This window comes from Amblyomma americanum, chromosome 3 (assembly GCF_052857255.1).
Source record: "Amblyomma americanum isolate KBUSLIRL-KWMA chromosome 3, ASM5285725v1, whole genome shotgun sequence".
Classification (NCBI taxonomy): domain Eukaryota; kingdom Metazoa; phylum Arthropoda; class Arachnida; order Ixodida; family Ixodidae; genus Amblyomma; species Amblyomma americanum.
Genome location: NC_135499.1, coordinates 101,005,322 through 101,028,938, shown reverse-complemented (window position 1 = coordinate 101,028,938; position 23,617 = coordinate 101,005,322). Strand labels below are relative to the sequence as shown.

At 45.2% G+C, this 23,617-nt stretch overlaps 1 protein-coding gene across 1 annotated transcript in view; it reads right to left on the bottom strand.

The window, feature by feature from the left end:
- Positions 1-2,168: 2,168 nt before the first annotated feature.
- Positions 2,169-23,617, bottom strand: part of LOC144123171 (uncharacterized) — a 67,301-nt gene continuing 45,852 nt past the window's right edge. The window contains exons 2-8 of the mRNA XM_077656051.1: positions 19,886-20,109; positions 16,888-16,931; positions 14,298-14,363; positions 13,131-13,154; positions 10,327-10,374; positions 9,014-9,047; positions 2,169-3,292 (exon numbers count right to left, since the gene is read on the bottom strand). Coding sequence (XP_077512177.1) covers positions 3,012-3,292; positions 9,014-9,047; positions 10,327-10,374; positions 13,131-13,154; positions 14,298-14,363; positions 16,888-16,931; positions 19,886-20,109 — 721 coding nt within the window. The 3' untranslated portion in view covers positions 2,169-3,011. The remainder of the gene's footprint in view (positions 3,293-9,013; positions 9,048-10,326; positions 10,375-13,130; positions 13,155-14,297; positions 14,364-16,887; positions 16,932-19,885; positions 20,110-23,617) is intronic.

Below are 23,617 nucleotides of genomic sequence, written 5' to 3'. Positions count from 1 at the left end.
ATTCGGAACATTCCTTTCGTTCCAACTCTCTCGCACAGAGGACAGTCTGAAGCAGAGAGTGACTAGGTTATAAAAGCGCTGAGGGAAAGGAGCATAATCCGGAAGCAATTTGCCGTGTCCCCAGTAAGGTGTGCTTTTTTCGTTTGGCTGTTTTCTTTAGGTGCCGTAACGCCCGAAATGAGAAAAAGAAACATAAAGAGGAAACGAAAGAACGTAGGAGGGCGAAACTAAAGGCAATCAGCTCTAGATTGAGGCCCGATCGGCGGGCTAACCTTGCTTTTTAATTTTAGGCGCGACCTACAAGAATTGCGGCCCAAGCTTTTCCCATTACCGCGATTTGTTGTTTGTGCTTTCAGAATGGCCGCTTACGGTCACCGGTAAGTCTCGCAAGGAAAGGGAAAGAAAAAAGCAAGAAGGCATTGTTGTTTCACGGACATTGTCGGCTGGTGGTTTCGAACTCTTCGTTTTTGCTAGTCGGTCGGGAATATTTTAAGGACCAACTATAACATACAACAGGGAGAAAGCACCATACAAATGTGCACGATGAAAACTAAGGGAAGGCTTCCGGAGCAAAAGTGCTGGGCGAAGTTCTGTCTCTATAGAAACACATGGCTGGTGATAGCGACACATGAACTGCACACTTGTCAAGATTAGAGCCAACTGCGGCCCGTGGCTGCACTCTATACATAAACCACGCAAGACATTCTGGACAGCAGGAGTGCATCACTGTATTTATAGCAAACTCAAAAAACAAGCGAGTGACTGCGATAATTCGCAGAAAAATTAGGTCTGTCGAAAGTAATCAATGTGCTATGATGCTAGAAACGACAAACTGTGCGGGTCTCGTCTTAAAAAAATAAAAACCAGGGAAGGCAAGGACCGTATTTTCTTAAAAAAAAAACGGACAAAAGCTGCCAGGAGCAAGATGAAGGATCGGCCATACACAGGAGCCGCCTAGAACTGCATCTCTTTCTCTTGTTTGTGCAGATATATCACTTTTGTTTGATGTCCCATATTAGGGGACATTTGAAGAGTAAACAAAATAAAGGATCTCTTCTGCGACATGATGGGCGGAAGAAAACACGCTCAGTTCTACGGAAGAATCGGCGAGCGATTAGTTTCACACTATATGATCTTGCTTAAGGCAGCGCTTGTTCGGCAGGTCGGATGCACGTGAGGTAATCTCATAAGGCGGGTATATTACTGTCAGCGTATAGCGCTCTGTCAGGAAACGTAATTTTCTCGCTCTCTCTCTGTGCGCGTGTGTGTGCGGGCAGAGGTGATTGTGTATTTGTGTGACGAAATAAATTCAGTGACGCAATAGGGAGACGATCAGTGTAATAGCGAAATCTTCTATCGGCTACAAAAGTTTACTGCATGCGTATTCTTGCACAAAAGATTATTGTTGCGCTGCCTTGAGGCCCAGCCCCCGATATGATTGGCAGCTGGTGGAGCATTCTCTTCCCACACGCCTTCAGACATTCAGTCGATTGCCTTACGTGACTGCGTCAAAATAAACTTTTTTTCGCGCACACCCGCACATCACAAAACATTTGTGGACGAGAGTACAATGAGTACTGCTACCGAAATTATGTGGCATTACCTCGTATGAATGCTTCTTCCTAATATTACCAAATTGTTCCGGTATATTTCTCCCTAATTTTTGGGTCTGCAACGAGTACGCTGTGCCGACTCGGCGTGCTCCCCTATGCTCCGAGAAACGTCCAGCATAAGAAGAACGAAATGTATGAGTAGTTCATGACGTTCGCGATACGGTTGCTTAGTTCATAGTACCTTCTTGCGAACTTGGCACTTGAGGACTGCTGGCAGGCCCACGCTGCTAATAGCGGTGTACCATATGGGTTTCATTATTACGCAAATGAACTGCCACTTAAAGGCAATCCTGCACCAAGGAAAAACCCGCCGTAGTCAGGTCGTTTTAAGGAATGTTTTATACGTAGTCCCCGCAGCGTGATAACATTGCTCGTCCACCAAGATTAACCTGGCGGACGCTCTCGCGTACTCGTGGTGGGCAATCATGGCGCAAAGATACCAAGAGAACACTGAGAGCCGGTTATAAGAAGGAATGCTTCTGAATTCAAACAGGAATCCTCACACAGGGACGAACGCTGTGGGCAATTATGTATAAGTTTATTTCTTTTTCCCCGCTGGAAACAAAAAAACATCCACTCTACATGTCAGAACTATATTTACGAGATTCTCTTGCCAGACTACACCTGCCATCCGTGGAAACTCCTGCAAAGCTGTTCCAGGAAAACCAGAAGACGAGAAACAGAAAAGCCCGGCCGTACCATTAAACAGTCCGCGACACAAAAGTCGGGCGCGAACAGACAATATCATTTGCTTTGTTTTGAAGTTTCAGTTGCAGGCGGTAGGTGAAAGTTAATTAAAAAATTATTTTGAATTTTTCTGAGGAGCCCCTCGGCATTTCCACCAGCATCGAGTGCCGTTAAGGTGCATTTACCGTAATTATTGTGCTGTCACCGAACCTAGTGGAAGTTCACAAGAACACCTAGTGCTTGCCGCCGACGCTGATGTCATCTGGAATGCGGTAGTCCAGGTTGGCAGGTATACTGCGACGTTAAGGTGCATTGCAGCGCTGCCGCCAACCGAGACTAAATCGTCTGGTACAAAATCGTTTGTAGTTGTTTATTAACGCTGCGCAATGGTTATTTGAGCTCATTTTTACAATTACTAGGCCCACAGGTCTCTTTAAGGCGAAAAAGGGGCACCCAGAAAATTTGTGCCTGTACGCGTTAATAACATGCGGAAACTCCATGTATCGAAGTTCTTCGATATCTTGTCCAGCGGTCAGAATTGTGTGACGGGCCATATAGGACTTCTAACTTTCATTAAGATCAACGATTTTGATAGCAGAACTTATTATTGCGCTTACCTCTGCTCTGCGTTTGTGTCCATGAGAAAGAGCGTGTATGATTGTTAATAAAAGTAAGGTTTATTTTTTACTCGCTTCTCTTTTTTTTGCTAGGTTATTTTCGCCATTCTTTTTCTGTTGTGTTGGTCTGTTCTTTTGTGTCTGGGAGCCTGCGGTGGTGTTTATCGTGAACAAGAGTCCGGTGCCGCCCCGGAACAGAATCTGAAAGCTGCTCTCCGATGATGACGCGGGTAATTTTGGCGTCGGACACAATGTCCACTATCTCCTGCGTCCTAAGGGGCACCAGTGGCTTCTTAGCTTCGTCGCTTCCGTTCATTGCCGATGCGTGTCCGGCATCGGTTGCACTTGTCTGCGTGCCGTCCTCTTCTGCGTCCACTGCAAAATCGAACACATACATCCATTTAAGTCGCTGCTCCACTTCAACCCGCCGCTTTATTTTCGAATGCCCAAATTGAAACCGCGCTACCAGGATGCATCTTTTCTCTGACATGCGAAGAGAATTTTGCATTTGAAGTTGTTCGTGCTGAGATTCATGAAAAAGCATTCTGGACGTTGCACACGTAACAATAGAGTTTGTGACCCGTCGCGGTGGTTTGGCCGCTGGTCCCAAGGTCGCGGGTTCGATCCGGGACGCAGCGACTACTTTTTGATTTAGCCGGAACATGGAAATTCCTGGGTGCTGTGCGGTGTGAGAGGTCGTTGAAGACCCCAAAGTTGTATACATTCATCCGGAGCCCTCCACTTTGGTGTTCCTCACAGCCAGTGTCGCGTCGGAACGTTGAACCGCAGAATTTACTGTTTAAAGAAAATTTGCAAGATATTCGCCCTACAGCCAATACACAGACAGCCCGTGAAGTCTACTTTTTAAAGCAGTACACTATAGGAGAGAGCGACTAATACTTTTTTTCACACCAAATCAAATACAAATACAGTAGATTTGCTTCAGAATCGAATACGATGAGTGTAGCTAAAAGCCGAATCGAATACGAATAAATATTTTAACAACATTAGCTTCTTGTGCGAATAATTGTGCAAAACGAGCACTCATGCGAAACACCGAAGTGCTAACCGGTGGAGCTGCAGTACGGCGCTACTAGGCGTCCGCAACAAAAAGTCAGAATATTAACTCTATGACCGTCTAGTTGTATGTATCGGAAAATAAGCTCTTACTATTAGTGACGGAAGGCAATAAACTACAGCCACATCTCAGTACATGAGTCCGGCGAGAGCTATGCATGAACCGTGGCTATCGAAATCGGGCATCAAGGCAGGATTTTCTGAACCTGTTTCAGCCTTGCCCTATCTGGGAGGTCATGTAGGGCACTATGAACGCATCCAGACTAGATCGCCTCAAGGCGCTGAGCCCTGCATCCGACTAGTGTTCACAGGACCGCTACATCCCGCGACAGCACGCGCACACCGGTCGTGGCAGCACGATACGGAGTGTCTGTGTGGCCCCCACTTTTGTTACAACCAATGAAGAAATATACGGCGGGCATGTTTCGAACTTCGTTCCAATCAGAAAACTATTTGAAAATTTCATAACATATTTCGATAGTTTAGAAGAATTTTGAAAGTGCACTACATGATTCGTTCGACGAATCGCATAGGAGGATATTCGATTCTCTATTCAAAATTTTTGAATATTCGCACGCCCTACAGTATGCTTATACTTTCTACGGGTACCAAATCTAGGCACTGTTGTCACCGGCCGTTATGCATCATCTTGCACTGAAAGCAGGCTGTAAAATAAGGGAGATAGTTCAATATACCCCGAACGTGCTCGGAGTTAGAAAATATTTACCAGCGATGCACATAAATAGGACTAACGCAGCTTGCATGGCTAAGTAGCAGCGTCTACGAAAACAGGACACCACGGCTGTTAGACTGCTAGCACTCGGACAGTATTTGACCACAATAACAAGCTGACTGCTGACCAAATGTGTGGCCCCGGCCACATATATGGCCAGAAATCATTACCATATTTTTATCATAAGCAGAAGTGAAGTTGTGAAACCAGATAAAAAAAATTCCTGCACATCAACACGCGAGGCTATAATATTTGTACGTTAGTTTAAAGCTTCACGGCTGCACCACGAACACCTTGGACATAATACTTTTTTTTTTCGCCTGCCTTGTCTCCTTTGTTCCGCGGCTCAGTATAACCGGTTAAGTGTCACTTCAGCTGAGCTGCGGACAGCACTACAATCTAGTATGCAAGCCTTGCGAGCTGCTCGCAACACAGGGGCACAAAGGCGTGAGGCGACTCTGAGCCCCTGTGCCCTGAGTAACTTTATGACCCTTAGCGGCGCAAGTCGATGTCTCAGGTCCTGCAATCGGCCTTTCTAGGACTAGATGGCGATGTGGTATGTCACGTGCGTCCACTTTTAACATGCTCTATATATACGGGACGTCATGACGAAACGGGAAGCAGGCGACTTCGTAACGTGGGGTAATGGGAAAACGCATAACGGTCAGCGCTTGGTAATGTTTCCTAATTGCTTTGTATAAAAAATTTTCCCCAACCTTTGTACTGTTTTTCTGTTCACGCTCAAAGCCGCCGGCACTCTGCTTTATCGTTTGCTTGTGACGCGAGATGCGACCACACTTATCTCGAATAATTGCAGCCACGTACAGGTTCTTTGTTCACCACTGTTGCAGCTGCCTCGGCGCCTTATCTTGAGGGTTCCTTGCCCGAGAGCTGCAGGCATTCTGGCATTCTTTTCGACGACTGCCGAGCCGGCTTGTTGCGACGCCACCGCCGGGTCACTCAGTTGCTTGTGGGCGCGAGTCAGCCCCCTAAAGGGTATCTTTCGGAAGCCTTTGAACTCTCTTCCTGGCCGCCGGACTGTCGTCACCAATGCGTCACAATATTCTGGGCACCGGCTTCCCAGAAGCGTTCCTCATTGTTGAACTTATGATAAAGAAAGGGTTCTCTTGAGAATGCGATTGATGGTGCTGGGATGACTATTTCATTCCAGGCGTAAAAGCTCTCTTTAAAGCTGCTGGTCCAATGTTAAGGAGAAACCCCCAAGGTGGCCTTTGTATCCATATAGGTGCGCTTGGAAGGATGCTAATGAGTAATGACTCCTTTATTACCCTCTTTAAGGCATTGCGTTTTTCTTCAAGGAAGTAGTTGCCAGTTTGGGCCCGTGTTGTGTAACCGTGCCTTGAATTGTGCGTGTTTTTCTTGCACTGTTTCGCACGGGAAGCATGGCAATGGCGGGTTTCCACCTGGCTAACTTTTGATTTCAGCCCCATGGGTGCGCTTGGGCTGTTTGCAATGAGCAATAACTCCCTCAGTGAAATCTGCGCGCCCTTGAGAGTTATCCTTAACACGTGTGACAGGCGAAGGCCACTTCAAATCGATCAAGTGAGAAAGGAAGTAACAGGCGGTAGGCATGTTACTACTTGCCCGCCTTTTCTTGCTTTCTCCCATTAGTCTTCTTCTGAAGGTGAAGAGCTCTAGTGCGTCTGTCGAAGGAATCGAAATTTCACGCTCCACCGTAACCACGATTTTACAGAACGTTGTACAGCCTCTTCTATCGTTTAAGATCCACTGCATCGCTTTTTAGGGTCGCTCAGTATGGCTAGGCAATTTGACGCTTTTATTTAGTAGTTTTTTACTTGAAGTGAGTAGACATTGCTGATCTGTTGCCTATCAATTTCTTATTACAGGAATGATTTGAAAGATCACAATTTAGATCGTTAAAGCTCCTTTTGGTCGCGATGCTGACATATCAGGAGAGGTGTGGTTTATGAGTATTTCTTTCTTCATGTGAAGCCTTGGCATAAGCGCTTCAGAGAAGTTATAATTTCTTGTCTTTTGGACAATTCGTGACCTAAAATCAAGAGATTATACAACTTAGTACCATGAATAATGCTTTAAGATAGGTGAGGCTACTTGCACCTCATCTGCAATACACTCATCATTCCCTCCCCGCGCAATCAACCTTTCGAAGATGATAAATAAAAATTCTGCAGCGACTGCAGCAAATGAAGCGCCTGCAGGTTCCAGGGTAGTAAATGCACACATAGCTGTTTTTTTTTTGCGAATGCTTACTGTGGTCGTGATCACTTTATTTTTCTAGCTGTCTTACTTTCTCTGTATGTTTCCACAGACAAGTTCGTTCTGTATTTTTCTTTAGTTTTCTTCGTATATGACGCTTTGCGCCGTTGTTCATCTGCCTTCTCACTGCCCTAATTTCTTAACATACTCTCTTACAATACTGCACCCAGGCCGAACTGAACCTTACTTTTGACAAACTTCTCTCGCAGCTCTGTAGTGAACCGAAGGAGTTCTGCTGACCTCAACGTCGTGCACCGCGGCCCGAGGCGCAGAGCTATGCACTGGTTCGCACCGTCCGCTGATTAGCCAAAATATTTGGTTCGGCGCAGCCTCTTGGTTGCTTGGCTGCGCGGAATTCACTTTTGACAGCTGTCGAGGCGGAAGTCAGTTCCTTCCCTTAAGTCCATTCGGTTTCCGAACGCCGACAGTCACGCGTTTTCGTGACAGCCCAGCAATCTGTGGCGGCGCCTTTATTTGCGCTATGCGTGGGTCGCCGGCCACCGAAACGCCGCTCGCGTTCTTGGTTATTAACCGGCGTTTTAGATTCTGGGCCGCGCTTTGTGCGGCGGTCACTGCGCCCGACTGCGAGGCGGACGAAGTCTTTGTTTAGTTTCATTCCAGGGCGTGCCTGCCATGTCGGCTGTGTTTACTGCAACAACACGTGAACACTAGTACGGGACTCGTGAACTGGGCGGCTGCCCTAGCGACCAAGAAGATAAATAATCCGTGACGACGTGGCCGTTTTTCCGTCAGATACATCGAATGATACAAGAACACAGCGTTCCCTCGAAAGAAAAGCAAACGAATACTTTTAAGTTTCGCGTAACAGATTTGCCGAAACCGGCGCAAGGCCGCTATACAGTGTATCGCTGTTCCTTTTTTCTTTTAGTTGATCACAACATATTCAGCCCGCTTGAAGAGCAGCAATAAGATTTCAGCCCTAAATATCTAAATTGTGAAACACAGATTTAAACGTCAAGTATATTGGTGGCGCCATAATAGCAAGAAAATGCGAAGCCGATATACGCTGGTTTTGAACAAATCGCTAAATATAAAACCAACAAACATTGACGGGAATACAACAGACGGAAACATAGTCCACGTAGACATGAGGTTAATACATCACGGATTTAAAAACGACAGGTTCCTCTTTGCTTCAAAATAAACAAGGAGCTAGAAAGCCCCTGGGACGCAATTGCGGCATTCCTGCGCAAAAATCATTCGTAGTTGGGTTAAATAAAATTATGTTAATATCAGTGCAGCAATATTTCTTATCCCATTGCATTTTGTTCCATTTTTGTGTTGATAGAACAGTGTTGTATTTTAAATGCCATTTTCTCCGCGTCTGTCGCGGGCGTGTTTGTCCTTCTGCAACGCTCTTTTCATTTTTGCCTTTCCTCTCATAGTCCCTGGATTTTCTCAGTGTATTGCATCATTTGCCTCAATTACTGTGTTTCATCTGTTGCTTTTATGACGTTTCCCCCCCCCCTACAAAAATGCCCCAGTGGGGGTGCTGTAGGTATTTTGTATAAATAAATAAATAAATAAATAAATAAATAAATAAATAAATAAATAAATAAATAAATAAATAAATAAATAAATAAATAAATAAATAAATAAATAAATAAATAAATGTTAAATGCTCGAAAAGAGGAAAGTGGCGTTCCTAAATAAATATTGCTAGCAGTTATTGCATACGCTCTATATCCACTTCAGAAGAAGGCTGCTTTTCCAGATTACATGCAGAAATAACTTTAGCCTGCCCAGTAAGCGCTACTTTGAGGCTTAATCTTACATTTTCTAGCTGCTGGAACAAATTTACTCGAAAATGTTTAGTTCAGCGACACTCTTGACCGTAACGACAGATGTGTGGGAACTCGACAGCAACACTAAAACTGGAGCACAAAATCCGAAGTGTTCCGTGTCGCTGAAATTTACATCCTGCAACCACAATTGCAATGGCCAGTCAGCACTTCTACAAATTTTAGAAGACAGTTCGTGACCGTAATAAGCAATGTGCGCATTACCTTTCTCTGGAAGTGGCACGCCCATCGGAGTCTCCTGCGGTAAATAAGTAGAAAATTGTCATCGCCGCTTCATAAACTAGAATTCCTGAGGCAAAACGTTAGTACTTAGGCATTCCGCCGTTCAGATTTTTCTGGAGCTGTTAGATGTAAAATAATGTGGACAGACGCTTTATGCCTTCTGCCTAATTTGCAGACAAAAAAATGGCGGACAACTTAGCGCTGTCAGGCCAAACACGAACTATGTGCGCTACCACTTGAGTTTTCATTTCGGTTTCGGTTTGAGGCTCGGTTTTCAAGGTCAAGCAGGCTTCACACATAGATCGGCGAAATCGGACTTAAACACTGCCTTACAGGGTTGACGCGATAGCGTTAATGAGTTAATTCCCATATATTCGGAATTGGTCAATCCCTACTCCACATTCACAGATCGCTCACAGCCCTCATTTCACTCCTGGCGCAGTCGTGCGGTGGTTAAGCGATGCGCCACTGCCTTGCGATGGCAGGTGCTCTCAACGGTGGGGCTTGTGCGACCCAGGTTGCTCTTCCCGAGCAACCTCAAGGTCACGGCGAGAGGCTTTGGACAGACAAACATCAGCGAAACCTGAGATTCGGAGGCTTTATTGTTAGTACACTAAAAATGCCGATGAAGCCATCTGGAAACACCACCCAGAAGTTAATGCTATGTCTACATATTATACTGACTCGGGATAAGGCGAAATTTGCCTTTGGAAATGTACGCAGCATGCCGTTACATTGAACACTGAATAACGCCAAAGGCATTATTTTTGGTCACCTTTTTTGTCACCGTTAGCCGAACCGTGGAAGCTTGTCAATAAATCGGAAACACCCGACAATATATGACACTAGTTTGCCATGAGGCTTGATGTCCTGCATGTCATAACTGGCCACCGACCGACTTAGCGGTTGCAATGAGATGCACTCCTGTTGCGTTCATGCAGACCCAACATCCTTAGCCGTGCGCAGGCAGGTAAAATTCTGGAGGAACCGACGGCATGTCGAGCAACAACGACCGTGTTCACATATGAAGGAGTTTTACTATCGTCGGTGACCCCTTTAACGCGCACACTTATGTAGCTCATTTTTTTCGGAAACATTTTGCCATGCTACTTATTGGGTAGCATTGGTGAGGCGAAACAATTTGCCGTATCTACCCAGAACCCATTGTTCAAATATCTGTAACATGCTCAGCTGCCTTTTGTCCTCAACGAATTTGAAACAAGTAAAAATTGCAAATTTCCAAGCACCTCAACGCGACTGCGCGAGAATGTTTCCTATCACATAAAGGCACACACCATGAGGCATAACATCGTGGATTCATCGCTGTCACGCAGTAGGCAGGGCTGCAAAGACCGAGAAGGAAGGTTAGAGCGCATACTACCAAACTCTCGAATGCTGCCACGCACGTTACGCGAAGTCGAAAGTTGTACCCTCTCGTGCGAAACATTAAAGTGCAGTGCAGACACGTGCGCTTTTAGAAAGCCATTTTTCGTTTTCTCTCTGTGTCTGCGGTGACATTATTCCTATTTCGTAATTTACTGTTGTTTGGAATCTGAAAATGAATTCAACCTTGGAAAGAAAAATGGCTCGGGAGAAATTGCTTGATTAAGGCAGCTCTCATTTTCGACTGAACAAGGTCATTCACACTTTCACGGGTGCTTCTTGAAAGGCCTTAGCCTAGAAATATGCGTCCTATCTGGACACGTGCGCAGACTCAATCCACTGAGCTAGTTGCGCACAGACGCCCAGATTTCTGGTCGGTGCCGCACTCTTTGGCTGCCACGGCAGCCACAGGATATAGTGTTCTCGCGGTCTCACGAAGACAGGCGCAATGCTTCTGAAAGCAATATTGTCTCCCACATTATAGAAAAAAAAAGCGAGTCCAAACAACCACGAGAAGCAAATAACTAAATCGCAGAAAAGGGCCGCGGAGGCGTGAAGCATAGATACCCTTTGGGCATTCGAAGCAGAAATTGGCCCTAGGACGCGGCTCAGTTTTTTTTTTGGAGGGCGCGGGAAGTGGAAATGACAGCGAAAAGGTGACCCCACCGGCTGTGCTCCCCCCCTCCCCCGCCCCCCGCCCCCAAAGTCGTTCAATTTCACGGTCGACCAGACGCGCTTGGTCTCCGCTCGCCAGGCCCGCAATCAGAGCACCGATGCTAGCGTTCCCTGCCCGCTGTTCAACCTTGTTTCTGCTGGCCACTCAATTATTATTATATTTTGTGTGTCCTGTTCCAAGATTTTGACAGACTCGCCGTTCTCGCTTTGCTGCACGGATAGAAGTGAGAGTTTTTTACTGCAGCTTTTGTTGCATGTTTTGCACAGTGTAACCTCAACGCTTTCGATCACGCCGTAGCGCTTGTGCAAAGCTTAATTAGCTAACTTCTGTTTCAAGCGTGAAAGCACTCCAGACTTCGTTATGGAGACTGAATAATTTCCAGTAACATATACAGGAAGCATCGCTTTCCGTTGTTGAAAAGGCCAAGTCTATTCCAACAGCGCGAACGTGAGCAGAGAAATCAATGCTATCAATTCGGAAAGCTGGGCTAGTTGGTATGTCATCATTAATTAAAAGAGTAGCGCATAAAACTGAGACGCATACAGAGAAGAAGACAGGACGAGCTGTGAGCAGAGAGGCAGGATTCGAGGCCGTGTTCAAAATTCTGCGGCTTAACCTTCACACCTGGTGTCCTCGGTAAGACTAACCAAGATTATAAAAAATGGTGTGTCCTAAATGCAGCAATTCTTAATTTTGCAACTTTAAATAACGAGTAAAAAGTAACTAGCTAGCTTCTTGTGTATTGGCTTCGGGAATAAAGTGTTAATACAGGCTCCGCAGATTGTCTTTAAAAACAGCGGGCTAAAATGTTTGCACAAAGACACTATTTAGGCAACTTTACTTAACGGCACTAAAAGAAAACCACGTCAGAGTTGCTGGCGCATCTCTCGACAAGTGCAGATGCTAAGTCCCGTCGGAGGGAGCGCTGCTGAAAAAGGAATCTTGTTTTCTGAGACGCGTATTTGGACGCTGAAGCACCAAGAACTTTTGAACTTGAGAGTTTTCTTGCTAAAGTTGACGAAAAAAGCTATTGAATTTATACGGCGCTTTGATGCATATTTGGGCCGTCTGTTTTCTAAGGCAATATACGACTTCTGATTTGAACCATAATTCCCGACACCGATATTCATATGCTAGCAAGGTAATGTTTACAAGTGAAGGTTATTAAACCATGCGACATTCAAAGGCACAGAATAAGTTTCACTCGCTGAGGACTACCTGTATATTTTGAAATCTTGCTTACAGGTAGCTGCGCCAGCCAGTATGTGTGTCTACGTGTTGAATTTTTTACTTAATTGTTCTCATCCATCTGTTTCCTCCAGTTACATGCGGATTGTAAGAACTGAGCAGCACATTAAAGCCTCAAGCTTATGAAGCACAATGCACTCTGCGCTAATAAAGAGGCAGAGTTATTTGCTGCTGTTTTAATACGACGGCCATCTTGTTCCGGTACGCGATTAGCCCGAATGGATGCTTTTCTTTCAGGTTGGACAACTGTTAAACGTCGCATAAACGTGTGAAGGCCTTACTTCCGCAAAAATACCTTCTGCATTCGGCAGACGGATGTTCATATACCGTTAATGCATATTACCCGCAGGCCGCCAAGCTCTTCGCATTCTTTCACTGAGATGGAAAACCCTAACAACGTCTCAACTTCGGAATTCGAGTATGAGTTTGTACTTTCGTAGCAGTTGTTATGAGGTCGACGAGGAAGCGCCCAAAATTAATACTGCAGTGAAGAAGGGACAGCCTTTTGTTACGGTTACTTGTAAACACCCACGAGCAGCGGTTCCGCCTCAGTGAGCACATATGGCACGATCTCATGACGGACAGAGAGCACAGTCGTTTGATGACACAAATGATCAATACATGTCGTGTGTGCACTGCGGCTGCTGTGTTCTCAGTAAAGGTTCGATGACAGCGGATAGCTGATGATTTAATGCGCACGAGAAGGTTCGCTGAAAACGAAAACGTAACTCAAACTGGACTGAAGACTTCACTCAGCGCTCCATCCGTGGATAAATATTTTCATTTGCTTACCAGGAAGATGTCCAATTCGTGGTCCTGCGGATGAACGAAATAATGCTCATTCAGTTGTCGGCCAAACCATCGCATTGCTGAGTTTTTCCAAGAACGCACCCCTTTCTTGTTTTTCGTTGAGCACGTTTTTTCATAAAACAAACTCTTTCTTCTTGCAGAATCCATTATTTTAAAGGGTTTTTAACAAAACCATTGACAAGTTTGTTATTGTATAGGTTCTCCAGCTGAAATGTCTACTATAATGGTCAGAGTAGCACATTAGCTGCTTGGTAGCTGCGGACGGCCTACAGCTGAAATTCGTAACAAAAGAACTGTAGCGCAAGCAAGACTAACACAAGAAAGAGGCACACAGGACTAACGCTAAACTTCATCTAACTTTATTCACCGGCAACCCAACAAATATAAGGAAAAACCAGATCACGCGCAGATACCAGTTCACACACACCACTATCAACTGAACTGTTCTAGATATGCCACCTCCGATTTGTATAGAATCACATACGTATCGCTAACACAATATACACCTCTCTTCCTTATATGAAATGCCTCCAGTAGTTTCCTTGCCCTAGTATCTTTGCTTTTACCTAAAATCTTTATCTCATGAAACCGTGGTTGACACTTTTTGCAGGACTGGCATCTAGCCTGCGGTAGCCTATACAAATCGGAGATGGCATATCTTGAACGGTTCTGTTGATAGTGGTGTGTGTGAACTGGCATCTGCAGGTGATCTGGTTTTTCCTTATATTTGCTGCGCTGCCGGTGAATAAAGTTAGATGGAGTTCAGCTCTAGTCCTGTGCGCCTCTTTCTTTTGTTCGTCTTGGTTGCGCTACAGTTATTTTGTTACAAAATGCACCATCTAGCCCAACAAAAAGTTATTTTAAGCTGAAATTCGAGATAGCACATAGAGTGAGACGGACAAAACCGAAACCCTGATGGCTGGTGGCAGAGAATTGGTTTGCGACGGTATCTTCAGTGTTCCGCTCCTTGAGCTTTACTTCATTTTCTTGCATCACCTAGCTAATATTCTTATCTAGACACCTCGAGATAAAGACAGTGCTTACGCTTCACGGTGCAAACGAAATGAGAATCAAGGATCGTTCTCCATGGACAGCAGCAACATTCTGGGGCAGTACAAAACACCCGTATTACAAGAGATGTGAACTCACAATACCAGTGTCGTAGTACGCCTCTTCATTGTCGCAGATGCCGTTGCTGTCCTTCAGCTTTTCAAACTATGTTAAAGGAAAAGGTTTGAGAAGAATTTTACAAAACTTGTTTATTATTTTGCCGCTGAGAATTGTTTGCGAGCCCCATCTGCACACTGAAATACTGCTTGTCGCATTTAGCTAATGATTGAACATGTATGCGCTAAGATGCGGTCATCTGGTCGCGCGCATATTGTATTAAATTGAAAATGTTAACTGAAAGACACGAAACACGAAGATAAAATCGAAGACGTCAGGCCAAAACCATAAAATTAATAACTAGATGATAATGATGATGATGATATTGAATTTTCATGGCACAAGGGCAGCCGCGGGTAAAGAGCTCCACGGCACAAGGTATTTTTATTCTACAAAAGTGGGGTCAAAAGGCGAATTTCTCAAGCATTTTATCCTAAATAAGCTGAGCACTAGACCATGGGAAAGCTTGTATCCACTGTATCACCTGTGCGTACCCGGCGGCACTGTGGATAGAACCCCGCACCTCCCTCATGCGAGTTGGATGCTCAAACCTCTAGGCCACCGCTGGAGTCAGTAATGACTAATACAACGGGGTCTGTTATAATAGTTAAGGAGAGGTCGTTGCACTGCTGTACTACCAGTTATCCACATATTACGGCGCCCTAAATTAATATCACAGAGTTGGGCGCATGTGTCTTTTCACCTTGCTATGTCTTCTGTCCTTGATATGACATCACATAAACACTGCGCGCTACTTTGAAAACATGGCGGGCGACTTTTAGTTCCAGATAGAAAATTTTTCACCTAGAAAGATTACGTAAAGCCCTTTCTTTAGCTTAATGATCTGCATTTCGCAAATCCAACTTCAGCCCGAAAGCCGCCAATTTAAGCAAATGAATATTCCTACGCAGGAGAGTAAAACAAAAACGACACTTAACTTCCGCCTTAAGGGTGCGCCCCGATAGCTTTGTAAATGTAGCGGGCATCACGATTACATGATGTAATAACAACGCGAACAAAAAGCAGACTTGAAACATAAAATTATATAACTCAGAAGAGTGCGAGGCGAACAGGAACGCGCGGCGAACACAGGCCGTCTTGAGTGTGCTTGTCTTCGTCTTTTAGCGCCTGTACGCGTTTTGCGTAAACCATGACAGGCCGTAAATGTTTGCGATGCTGCCACGAAATAATACTGATTCGTCCATTCAGTTGAGCAGCGGCTATCTCGTTTTCCATTGCGTTGCTGCTGGTGATGCTACTGCTGCAGCTCTGGCGTAGCGGCGCTCCGAGGCGAGTCTTATACCCCTGTCACACGGGCACTTTCGATCCTCATTGAGTCAATGCTCATCGAACTCAATGCAGATCGACGGTTGTCACACGGCCACTTTCAAGCGCAATCGAGCTCGATCCTGCTTGACTCGATACCGATTCCTCAAGAGTGCTTGAGGTTTCAAGCACAATCGAGAACTCTCGCTTTCATGAAGCTATAAAAATAAACACAAGTTAACAAAACCAAACCACAATTGTTGTTGTGATTGATTAAAATGTAATAGAGAACATTTTTCAGGTACTATGCCTGCTTATATGCAAACATTTGAAAATAATCTCTACACCACGCTCCAAGCTTCGCCGTCAGTGTAAACAAAGATGGCGTCCTCCTGCTCGTCGGCGCGGAAACTGTGGAGCGAGCGCGAGACAGCCGCGCTCATCGACTGCTGGCAGGACCGCCTAAATAATTTGCGGCGCCAGAAGAGAAACGCCGCAGTCTATGCAGAAATCGCGGAGGCGTTGCGGGCCCTCGGGGTGCATCGCACAGCAGCAGAGGTGCGCCACAAAATCCAAAAACCTGGCGCAGATACGCAATGTACCGATTTGGCTACGGATTTGGCTGCCGCTGCCCCCGACTGCACAGTGTTGCCGGACATCGCCATGTTATGGCTGTCGGCGGAACATTTGGCGCCACCTAACACACATGAGGGAAACTTCTCAATGAGCATTGAAAATGCCCGTGTAGCACCGGATGTTTCGAGCGTGCTCGAGAATCTCGATGCAGATCGAGCTCAATGAGGATCGAAAGTGCCCGTGTGACAGGGGTATTAGGTGCGGCGGCCACCGCATGCCGACGCTACTGCACCAATCAGTTGCGTAAAGCTGCCAAAGCAGCCGACAAATGAGGCCTTCTAAGGCGATAGCTTTTTCGATTGCGGCCAGCGCCGACGACGCATGATTTTCTGAATATCGAGGCTCTAAAAACTATGTTTTAAGCATGTTATCGCCCTCTAACGGTCACAGACTTCTCACAAAGGAGCAGCGCCTACATTTGTTTGCCCTAAGGTTTCAATGCCTTTTTATCTTTTTATGCGTTTTTCTGAATTCTGTGACTTCGCTAACTACCAAATGTTACTTGCCAATTATTTCCGCGCCGAGCATAAAAACACTATAAGAGCTCATTATGAAGGTAATAAAAGTAATTTTTCTACTATCGTCATTCGTTCAGGAATATATTGCAACATATTCACCACTCAACGCACTCAATTGATAATAGTTTATCGGGAGTAGACGAAAGACTTGCCTTTGGCAGACAACCCGTTTCTTTTTCCGTTGCATTGCATCTTCCTGGGTGTAAACGAAACGAGGGGAATGAACGAATTTTCTTCGTAACAGCCTTTTCAGATTTCAAATGAGACACAAGGCGGATTATACAGATTATCCGCAGCATAATGAATGGAGGCATGCAGCGGACGGTTGAAAAAAATCGAAACTGCACTTCTGTATACGACAGCTGAGGTAAAATACTTCAACTGGGCGCAGAAGATTGCGCACGCTTCACTGTAGAGATTTTCCGGCTGTAGTATTACTGCAGGACATTTCTAACTGTCGTTTACGAATGCAAATGAAAGTTCACGGGAAACAAGTAGGAAACGAGCGCTGACCTCATGGACACAGGGAGGATACATTCAGCATCGGAGGAAGCAGTGATCTCAGCTCATCTGTTTTAACTGTTCACCTCCGTCGACATAACACTGCTCCAACGTCTGTCACATTCACACGACCACTTCTGCCCTACATTCAACACGTCGCGAGGCTATACCTGCTTATGAGCGTTGCTATTCAGCCCCGGGAGCACCTTTTTGTGTCACTGCTGAAAGAATTTGTTTCTGGGAATGTCTATGGAGCAATCTTCCCGACTTCTTTCTCTGTGCCTTCAGTTCTTAGTGTTGCAGCAAATTACTGGAAATTACGTACAGTCTTTTCCCTCCCGTACCAAACGAACTCCATGCTTTTGGCTCGAAGTCTGCTCTCAGTGACAGTGAATGCTAACAAATCCTGTTTCTTGAACGCCGAAAGAACAACGCAATGCTGTTATGCGCTGTACCCACCCTACGAGACGAACCTCCCATAAGAATGTTCCGCGCGGAATCCGAGAACGAATAGTAACCACGCCTAATCACACAGAGTTGTGTGTCATTTGTCTGCTATATGTCCGATATTGAAAGGTGTAATTTTATACAGAAAGTAGTGAAAAGGGGAGTAAGCTGCCATCTAGGACAGCGCTAGAGAACAGCTTACTCCCTCCTTACTCCAATACCGGCATATTCATGTTTAGAGTGTAGCACCTGCAGTTGGGCTTCGCGCTGAATATTTGTGAGTTCTGCTTGACTGAACTCCAATGATCTTTTTGAACAGCGTTATGCCCCACAACGCAAGGTGTATGAAAGTTGCTGACAATGCTCTTTGAGGTCGATGAGGTGCGCATGGGCTACTGGTCCCGAGTCAGAGCTAGTGCTACTATGCCTATAAATAAAGTGTAGTAGATTTAGATCAAGATTGCATTTTGTGAAGTTAGTTAAGTTTTGTTAAGTTTTGTTAAGTTTTGTTAATATTTTGTTAAGTTTTGTTAAGGTAAGGACTACCGGAAAAACAATTATTCCAACAGCCTATTTTTTACTTGTTTTGCAGCTTTGAGTTCTTGAATATTATGCTCCGCGTAAGGAAATTACCCCTAAAATTTTAGAGATTAAAAAAGCGCCTTTATGAAATTAACTATGGTATCTCAACACAGGAGGCTCCGCTTTCAAATAACACAGCGTGCAAAAAGGAGACACCTTTTGCCTGCTCCAGGCATTGTTAGAAATTCCAATACGGCAAGTAAAATACTCTTCGTGCGCTCAGTCTGACATCATGCTCGTAATAAAATGTTGCATTATGTCATACGGTAAGCCGCACAGAGCCCCCACTGTATATTGTTTTCCGTTTCCATTTCTGTTTCTGTTGCCGCCAGCTGACAAGACTGCTTCCCACCAGTGAGTGGCCTCATGCGACTAATGCAGCATTGATGGATTGAGGCCTGATGACTCATGCCGCGTAACACTACTGGGAATTGCGAAATGCACTTCTCACATTCTTATTGCTTCCCTATCCCTAACTTACTTATACTTCCATATCCAACTAATGCGTTTTTCATAATAATAGCCAACGAATTTTCAAAAAAAAAAAATACGAGAGCCTAGAAGAGATTGGAGTACTTTTGCTGTGTTGATCATCATCTAGGTAAGGCTCCACGCCTTCCATTTAAACAGCCGCACCCTTCCGGCCAACAGGTCAGGCGGTCGTGCAATGGAGGACACCTAAGTAACAGGAATGCTTTCGGAGCTACATTCAAATCGTACAAAGCCGTGTGTTTATTAAATTTTCTTATTCAGATCATCACGAGATCAGCACTCAGGCATGATCATTATGTGTGCCCAAAGAGCATCATCTGAAATGATCTCTTTTACTTTGGGGGCGCCCGCCGCAGTGGAACAGTTGTTATGGCGTTTGGCTGCTGACCCGAAAGACGCGGGCTCGATCCCGGCCGCGGCGGTCGCATTTCGATGGAGGCGAAATTCTAGAGGCCCGCCGTGTACTGTGCGGTGTCAGTGCACGTTAAAGAACCCAAGGTGGTCGAAATTTCCGGAGCCCTCCGCTACGGCGTCCCTCATAACCTGTGTCTCTTTGGGACGTTAAACATCGAGAAATCATAAACCACACTTCGGTGGTCTCACCTCGCATCTACTATCCAGTAGACGTAGTGTAATTGATTTGGATATATCATATGAATAATATCTGCGACAAGCTCTTGAGCAAAAAATCAAACCCCCACCATAGCTTAACAGCACAAATTTATCATTGCTGCTTTGATACTGATAAGCGCAAAAAATAACTTTTTCTTACATCATGGCAGTGTAAAGCATTGCTCTACAAGTCGAACCAATATTAGACGTGTTTAAAAAGAATTAGTATTTACAGAGACATTACTAAAAAAAATTATTGAAGTGCCATAACTAAGGCTGAATTATAGAGCTGTCATGTTTTTCGGCACAGCGTAAGTGCTGTGGATACCATTGACTATCGCTTTAGCTAATTCAGGCAAGTTTTACAGGTAATATAAAATGAAATACCTTAAGTGGGGCCTACGAGAAAAATAGCAAACATATTACTTTCTTTCTGAGCAAGTTAATGTTCTCAGTTTTTGAGTACTGAACAAAGCACCACGGGATCAAGGACTGAGGGGTGCGCTTAGCACTAACCGCATACGATGTTGTTGACCAATCTGAAGGCCAGCGCGAATTTGTTCATGTAGGCGGCGCCGGCGAAGTCCTCCCGGTATCCGCCTTCGCGGAGGATTTCCCCGATGCCCCTCTCGGGGTCTTCCGCTGAAGCGAGGAGGATGGGCGTCGGCAACGTTGCCAACATTACACCGACGGCAATCAGGACGGGGTGAAGATAGAACAGCCGGTTTTCCACATAAGGCCTGCAATGAGAAGGCAGTATAAGACGCCGACTCGATAGATGCAAAACACGTTGTTGAAATCACTCCATATTTTACCGCAATCAGAAAGTTCTTGGTTTACAGTTGCTTAGAGTAGGGTCCTGTGGTGCATACATGCCTCCAAAACGCCTGCTTCGTAGGATTTGGACGCTGACCTTGACATAAAAGTCTCGACTGGCTGTTTCCAAGCAAGCCGTCGAATTGATGGTCGTATGCATCATATCGAATCGGTCGGTGTTCCTGCGCTTTTCGGTGCGATCATTTCTAAAAATCACACACTGAACTTTCGATTTCGCTTTCAAATGTAAAACAAAATAAATGAGCAATAAATGTCATCATCATCAACCAAATTACGCCCACTGCAGGGCAAAGGCCTCCTCTTCCATGTCTTTCCAATTAACCGTGTCCTTTGCCAGTTGCCAGCTGCGCCCACCCTATGCCTGCAAACTTCATAATCTCATCCGCCTACTTTACCTTCTGCCGCCCCTGCTACGCATGCCTTCTCTTGTAATCCACTCCGTTACCTTTTAGGGACCAGTGGTTATCTTGCCTTCGCATTACATGCCCTGCCCAATCCCATTTCTTCCTCTTGATTTCAACTAGGATTCAACTATCCCGCATTTGTTCCGTCACCGACACTGCCCGCTTCCGGTCTCTTAACGTTACACCTATTATTTTTCTTTTGAAAGCTCGCTGCGTTGTCCTTAACTTAAGCTGCATCCTTCTCGATAGCCTTCACGGTTCTGCCCCATTCGTGAGTACCGGTAAGATACAGCTATTGTATACTTTTATCTTGAATGATATATGTAAACTGCCATTCATGATATTATTAATCAGAAAACAACCACCGCGATCCCACTGGGAAACGTGTGAACCGTGATCGCGTAATCCATTCTAGTGTTCGCGATGCAGATGCACCGACCAAACTTTTTGTGATCGCTCGTGTTCATCGATGCGTTTATTCCTAAAGGTGCCGACGAATCTTTGGTGCACTACATTGTATCCTCCTGAAAATGGTTGCGCGACGCATCTCACGCATTTCCGCGCATGAGTTATTCGCAGGCTTAAAAGAATAGCGTCGACTATCCACGACTGCCCTAAAAGGCAAAATTTGATGGTCTCTGTTGAGGGCTGTCTTCTATAATAACCTGAATATCAATGTTGAGAGCTGCGACTTTCAACCTTTCCAGTCAAGACATTCTACGTCGATGACAACAAGCTATGCCGTGATGACCACAGCATTTGCACAGCTTTCAAAGCAGTTATTTCCGCCACCTCTTTACGCTCGCGGTCGTTTCCTCTAACGCATGTCCCTGGTGGCTTTCACTCTTTCACATTTCGTGGGATGTAGGGCTAAAGCAGACAATCGGCAGACAGGAAACACGTCTTTTAAGCAGTGTGAGGCGCTGCTGATCAGCGATAACCTTGAGGACCAACGGGCCCTCATAAAGCAGGTTTGCAGGGCAGCTAAAGCCTGTGGAGCCCTTGAATGAGGGCCCCACCGATAAGCTCGAAAAACTCCCCTTGTTTTTAATAAACTTTTTCTTCCTCCTCCTTTCTCTGCCATTTTGGAATTCTAACGCGGCCATTTTCAAAGCTTACATCTTTAACTGAGTTTAGGCGGCTAGACTCAAGGCCGGTGGAGTCTTGAAGGCCAGACCTACGGAAGTAACAGAAAAGTAAAGTGACAACGAGAAACGTGAGCAAACTATCACGATAAGCGTAAAGCATACTATTGAATGCTGTACACAACCTGTTAAGATAGATTTCGTTTCCTGAGTCCGATGGTCGCGGGATCGAGCCCCGGTCGTTGCGGCCACTTTTGACAAAAGTCGAAATGCAAAAACGCCTGTGTGCTGTGCGATATCAGTGCACATTAAATACTGGTGGCCAAATTATTCCGTAGACCTCAGCTACGGCGTTTCAAATAACTCATCAGCAGCTCTGTAACGTTAAACCCACTGCAGTTCAATGCGGTACTATGCGGTACCACCTGTAAGGAGGTGCAGCTGCAAGTACTGGGAGAGGTAAACTACATGAGTTATCCAAAATGCATTCGGACGTTATCGGAAGCTACATGCAAGGAGGAAAGAGTTTTTCGAGGCATGATATAGTCGCCGCAGTAAAAGCAATTAAGGGTATGCCAAAAAACTATCGCAGGGTGTGCTTTGCACACCCTAAAGCGCTCATTGAATACCAAGAAAGAGAATGCACCCCGGAATTCCCATAAATAGTACATTGCGTCTGCAGCATCTACACCACATATGTGCCCCATGAGGTTCTACCAATAAGTAAAGAATCACAGCTAGTTATTAACGAGACTTTGTAGTAGTAGTAAGCGGTTTATTAAAGTAATAATAAAATGGAAGGAAAAAATTTTTGCTAGCCCCGGCATCTGCCATCGATGCAGAAGCACCAGAGCTGGGACAACGGAAATAAAGGATAGCAGACAGAATGGAGAAATTAAATGAAAGAGGTGAGGGGACCGGGAAAGAGGATAGGAGGGGAGAGGCAATATACAAGAAAGTATTTACACAATAGTAAATATGTACGGGTTTCACGCGTGATTAGTTCATGATGAAGCGAGACATTGAGGCTAAATAATTTTTTGGCGCGTCAAACGATGTACAGATGCCGATATCCTCCGCCTGCATTATGAGCGGGGCTCGGTGTGAATATAAGAAGAGAAACCGATGAGTGTAACAGAGCACGACAGCGTGCGAAAAACGAGACCAGGAGACTTTGGTTCTCCCTCACACCGGACGAAGAAAACATAATGTCATATAAGTGACTTGATGTCAGGCAGGCGCTCAACAATTTCAGCAGGCTTTAATGCTGCCAGAGTACCAAGAGAAGTTTCATGATATTTTGGGTCTTTCGTGGTTACTCAATACAGGCATTGTTGATCATGAATAGTCAGGTCATCAGTGGAGGAGCGGCCTGGTCGAATGCCAAGTACAAATCTGGACATAAATTGCACTCCCCCGCGTGTGGTCTCAGCACCTTTGACACGGAGACAAATCATGGCAACGCGAAGGAGGCCGTTAGCCTCAACACAAATTCGACTTTTCAGCCATGTCGACGAATACTGAGCGACCCCGCAAGCACCCTGCTAGTACTTTTGAAGCAGAATTTCAGAATATAGTCCGTTAACCTCAAACAGTGCTTCAACGTTTTACTTGCAATCTGTAACAAATTATTCACTGCATTAATGGTATAAAGTTAATCACGTATTTCTGGCTTGTTTAAACCATTATATTCCACTCCCAGTCACCTACCTCAGATGAGGGCTAACAGTAAGAATAATAAGTAAAAAATATATATATATATACCAGCAGTTTATCAACAACATGTAAGCATTCCACAGATAGGGAGGAATTTAAGCCGCTGCAACTGTTCTACGGCCAACAAAAGCATCACAGTTAAGTTCCCTTTCATGTATGCAGGTCAGCAACGACCCCCATTTTCCTTCCTTCTGTAACAACATATT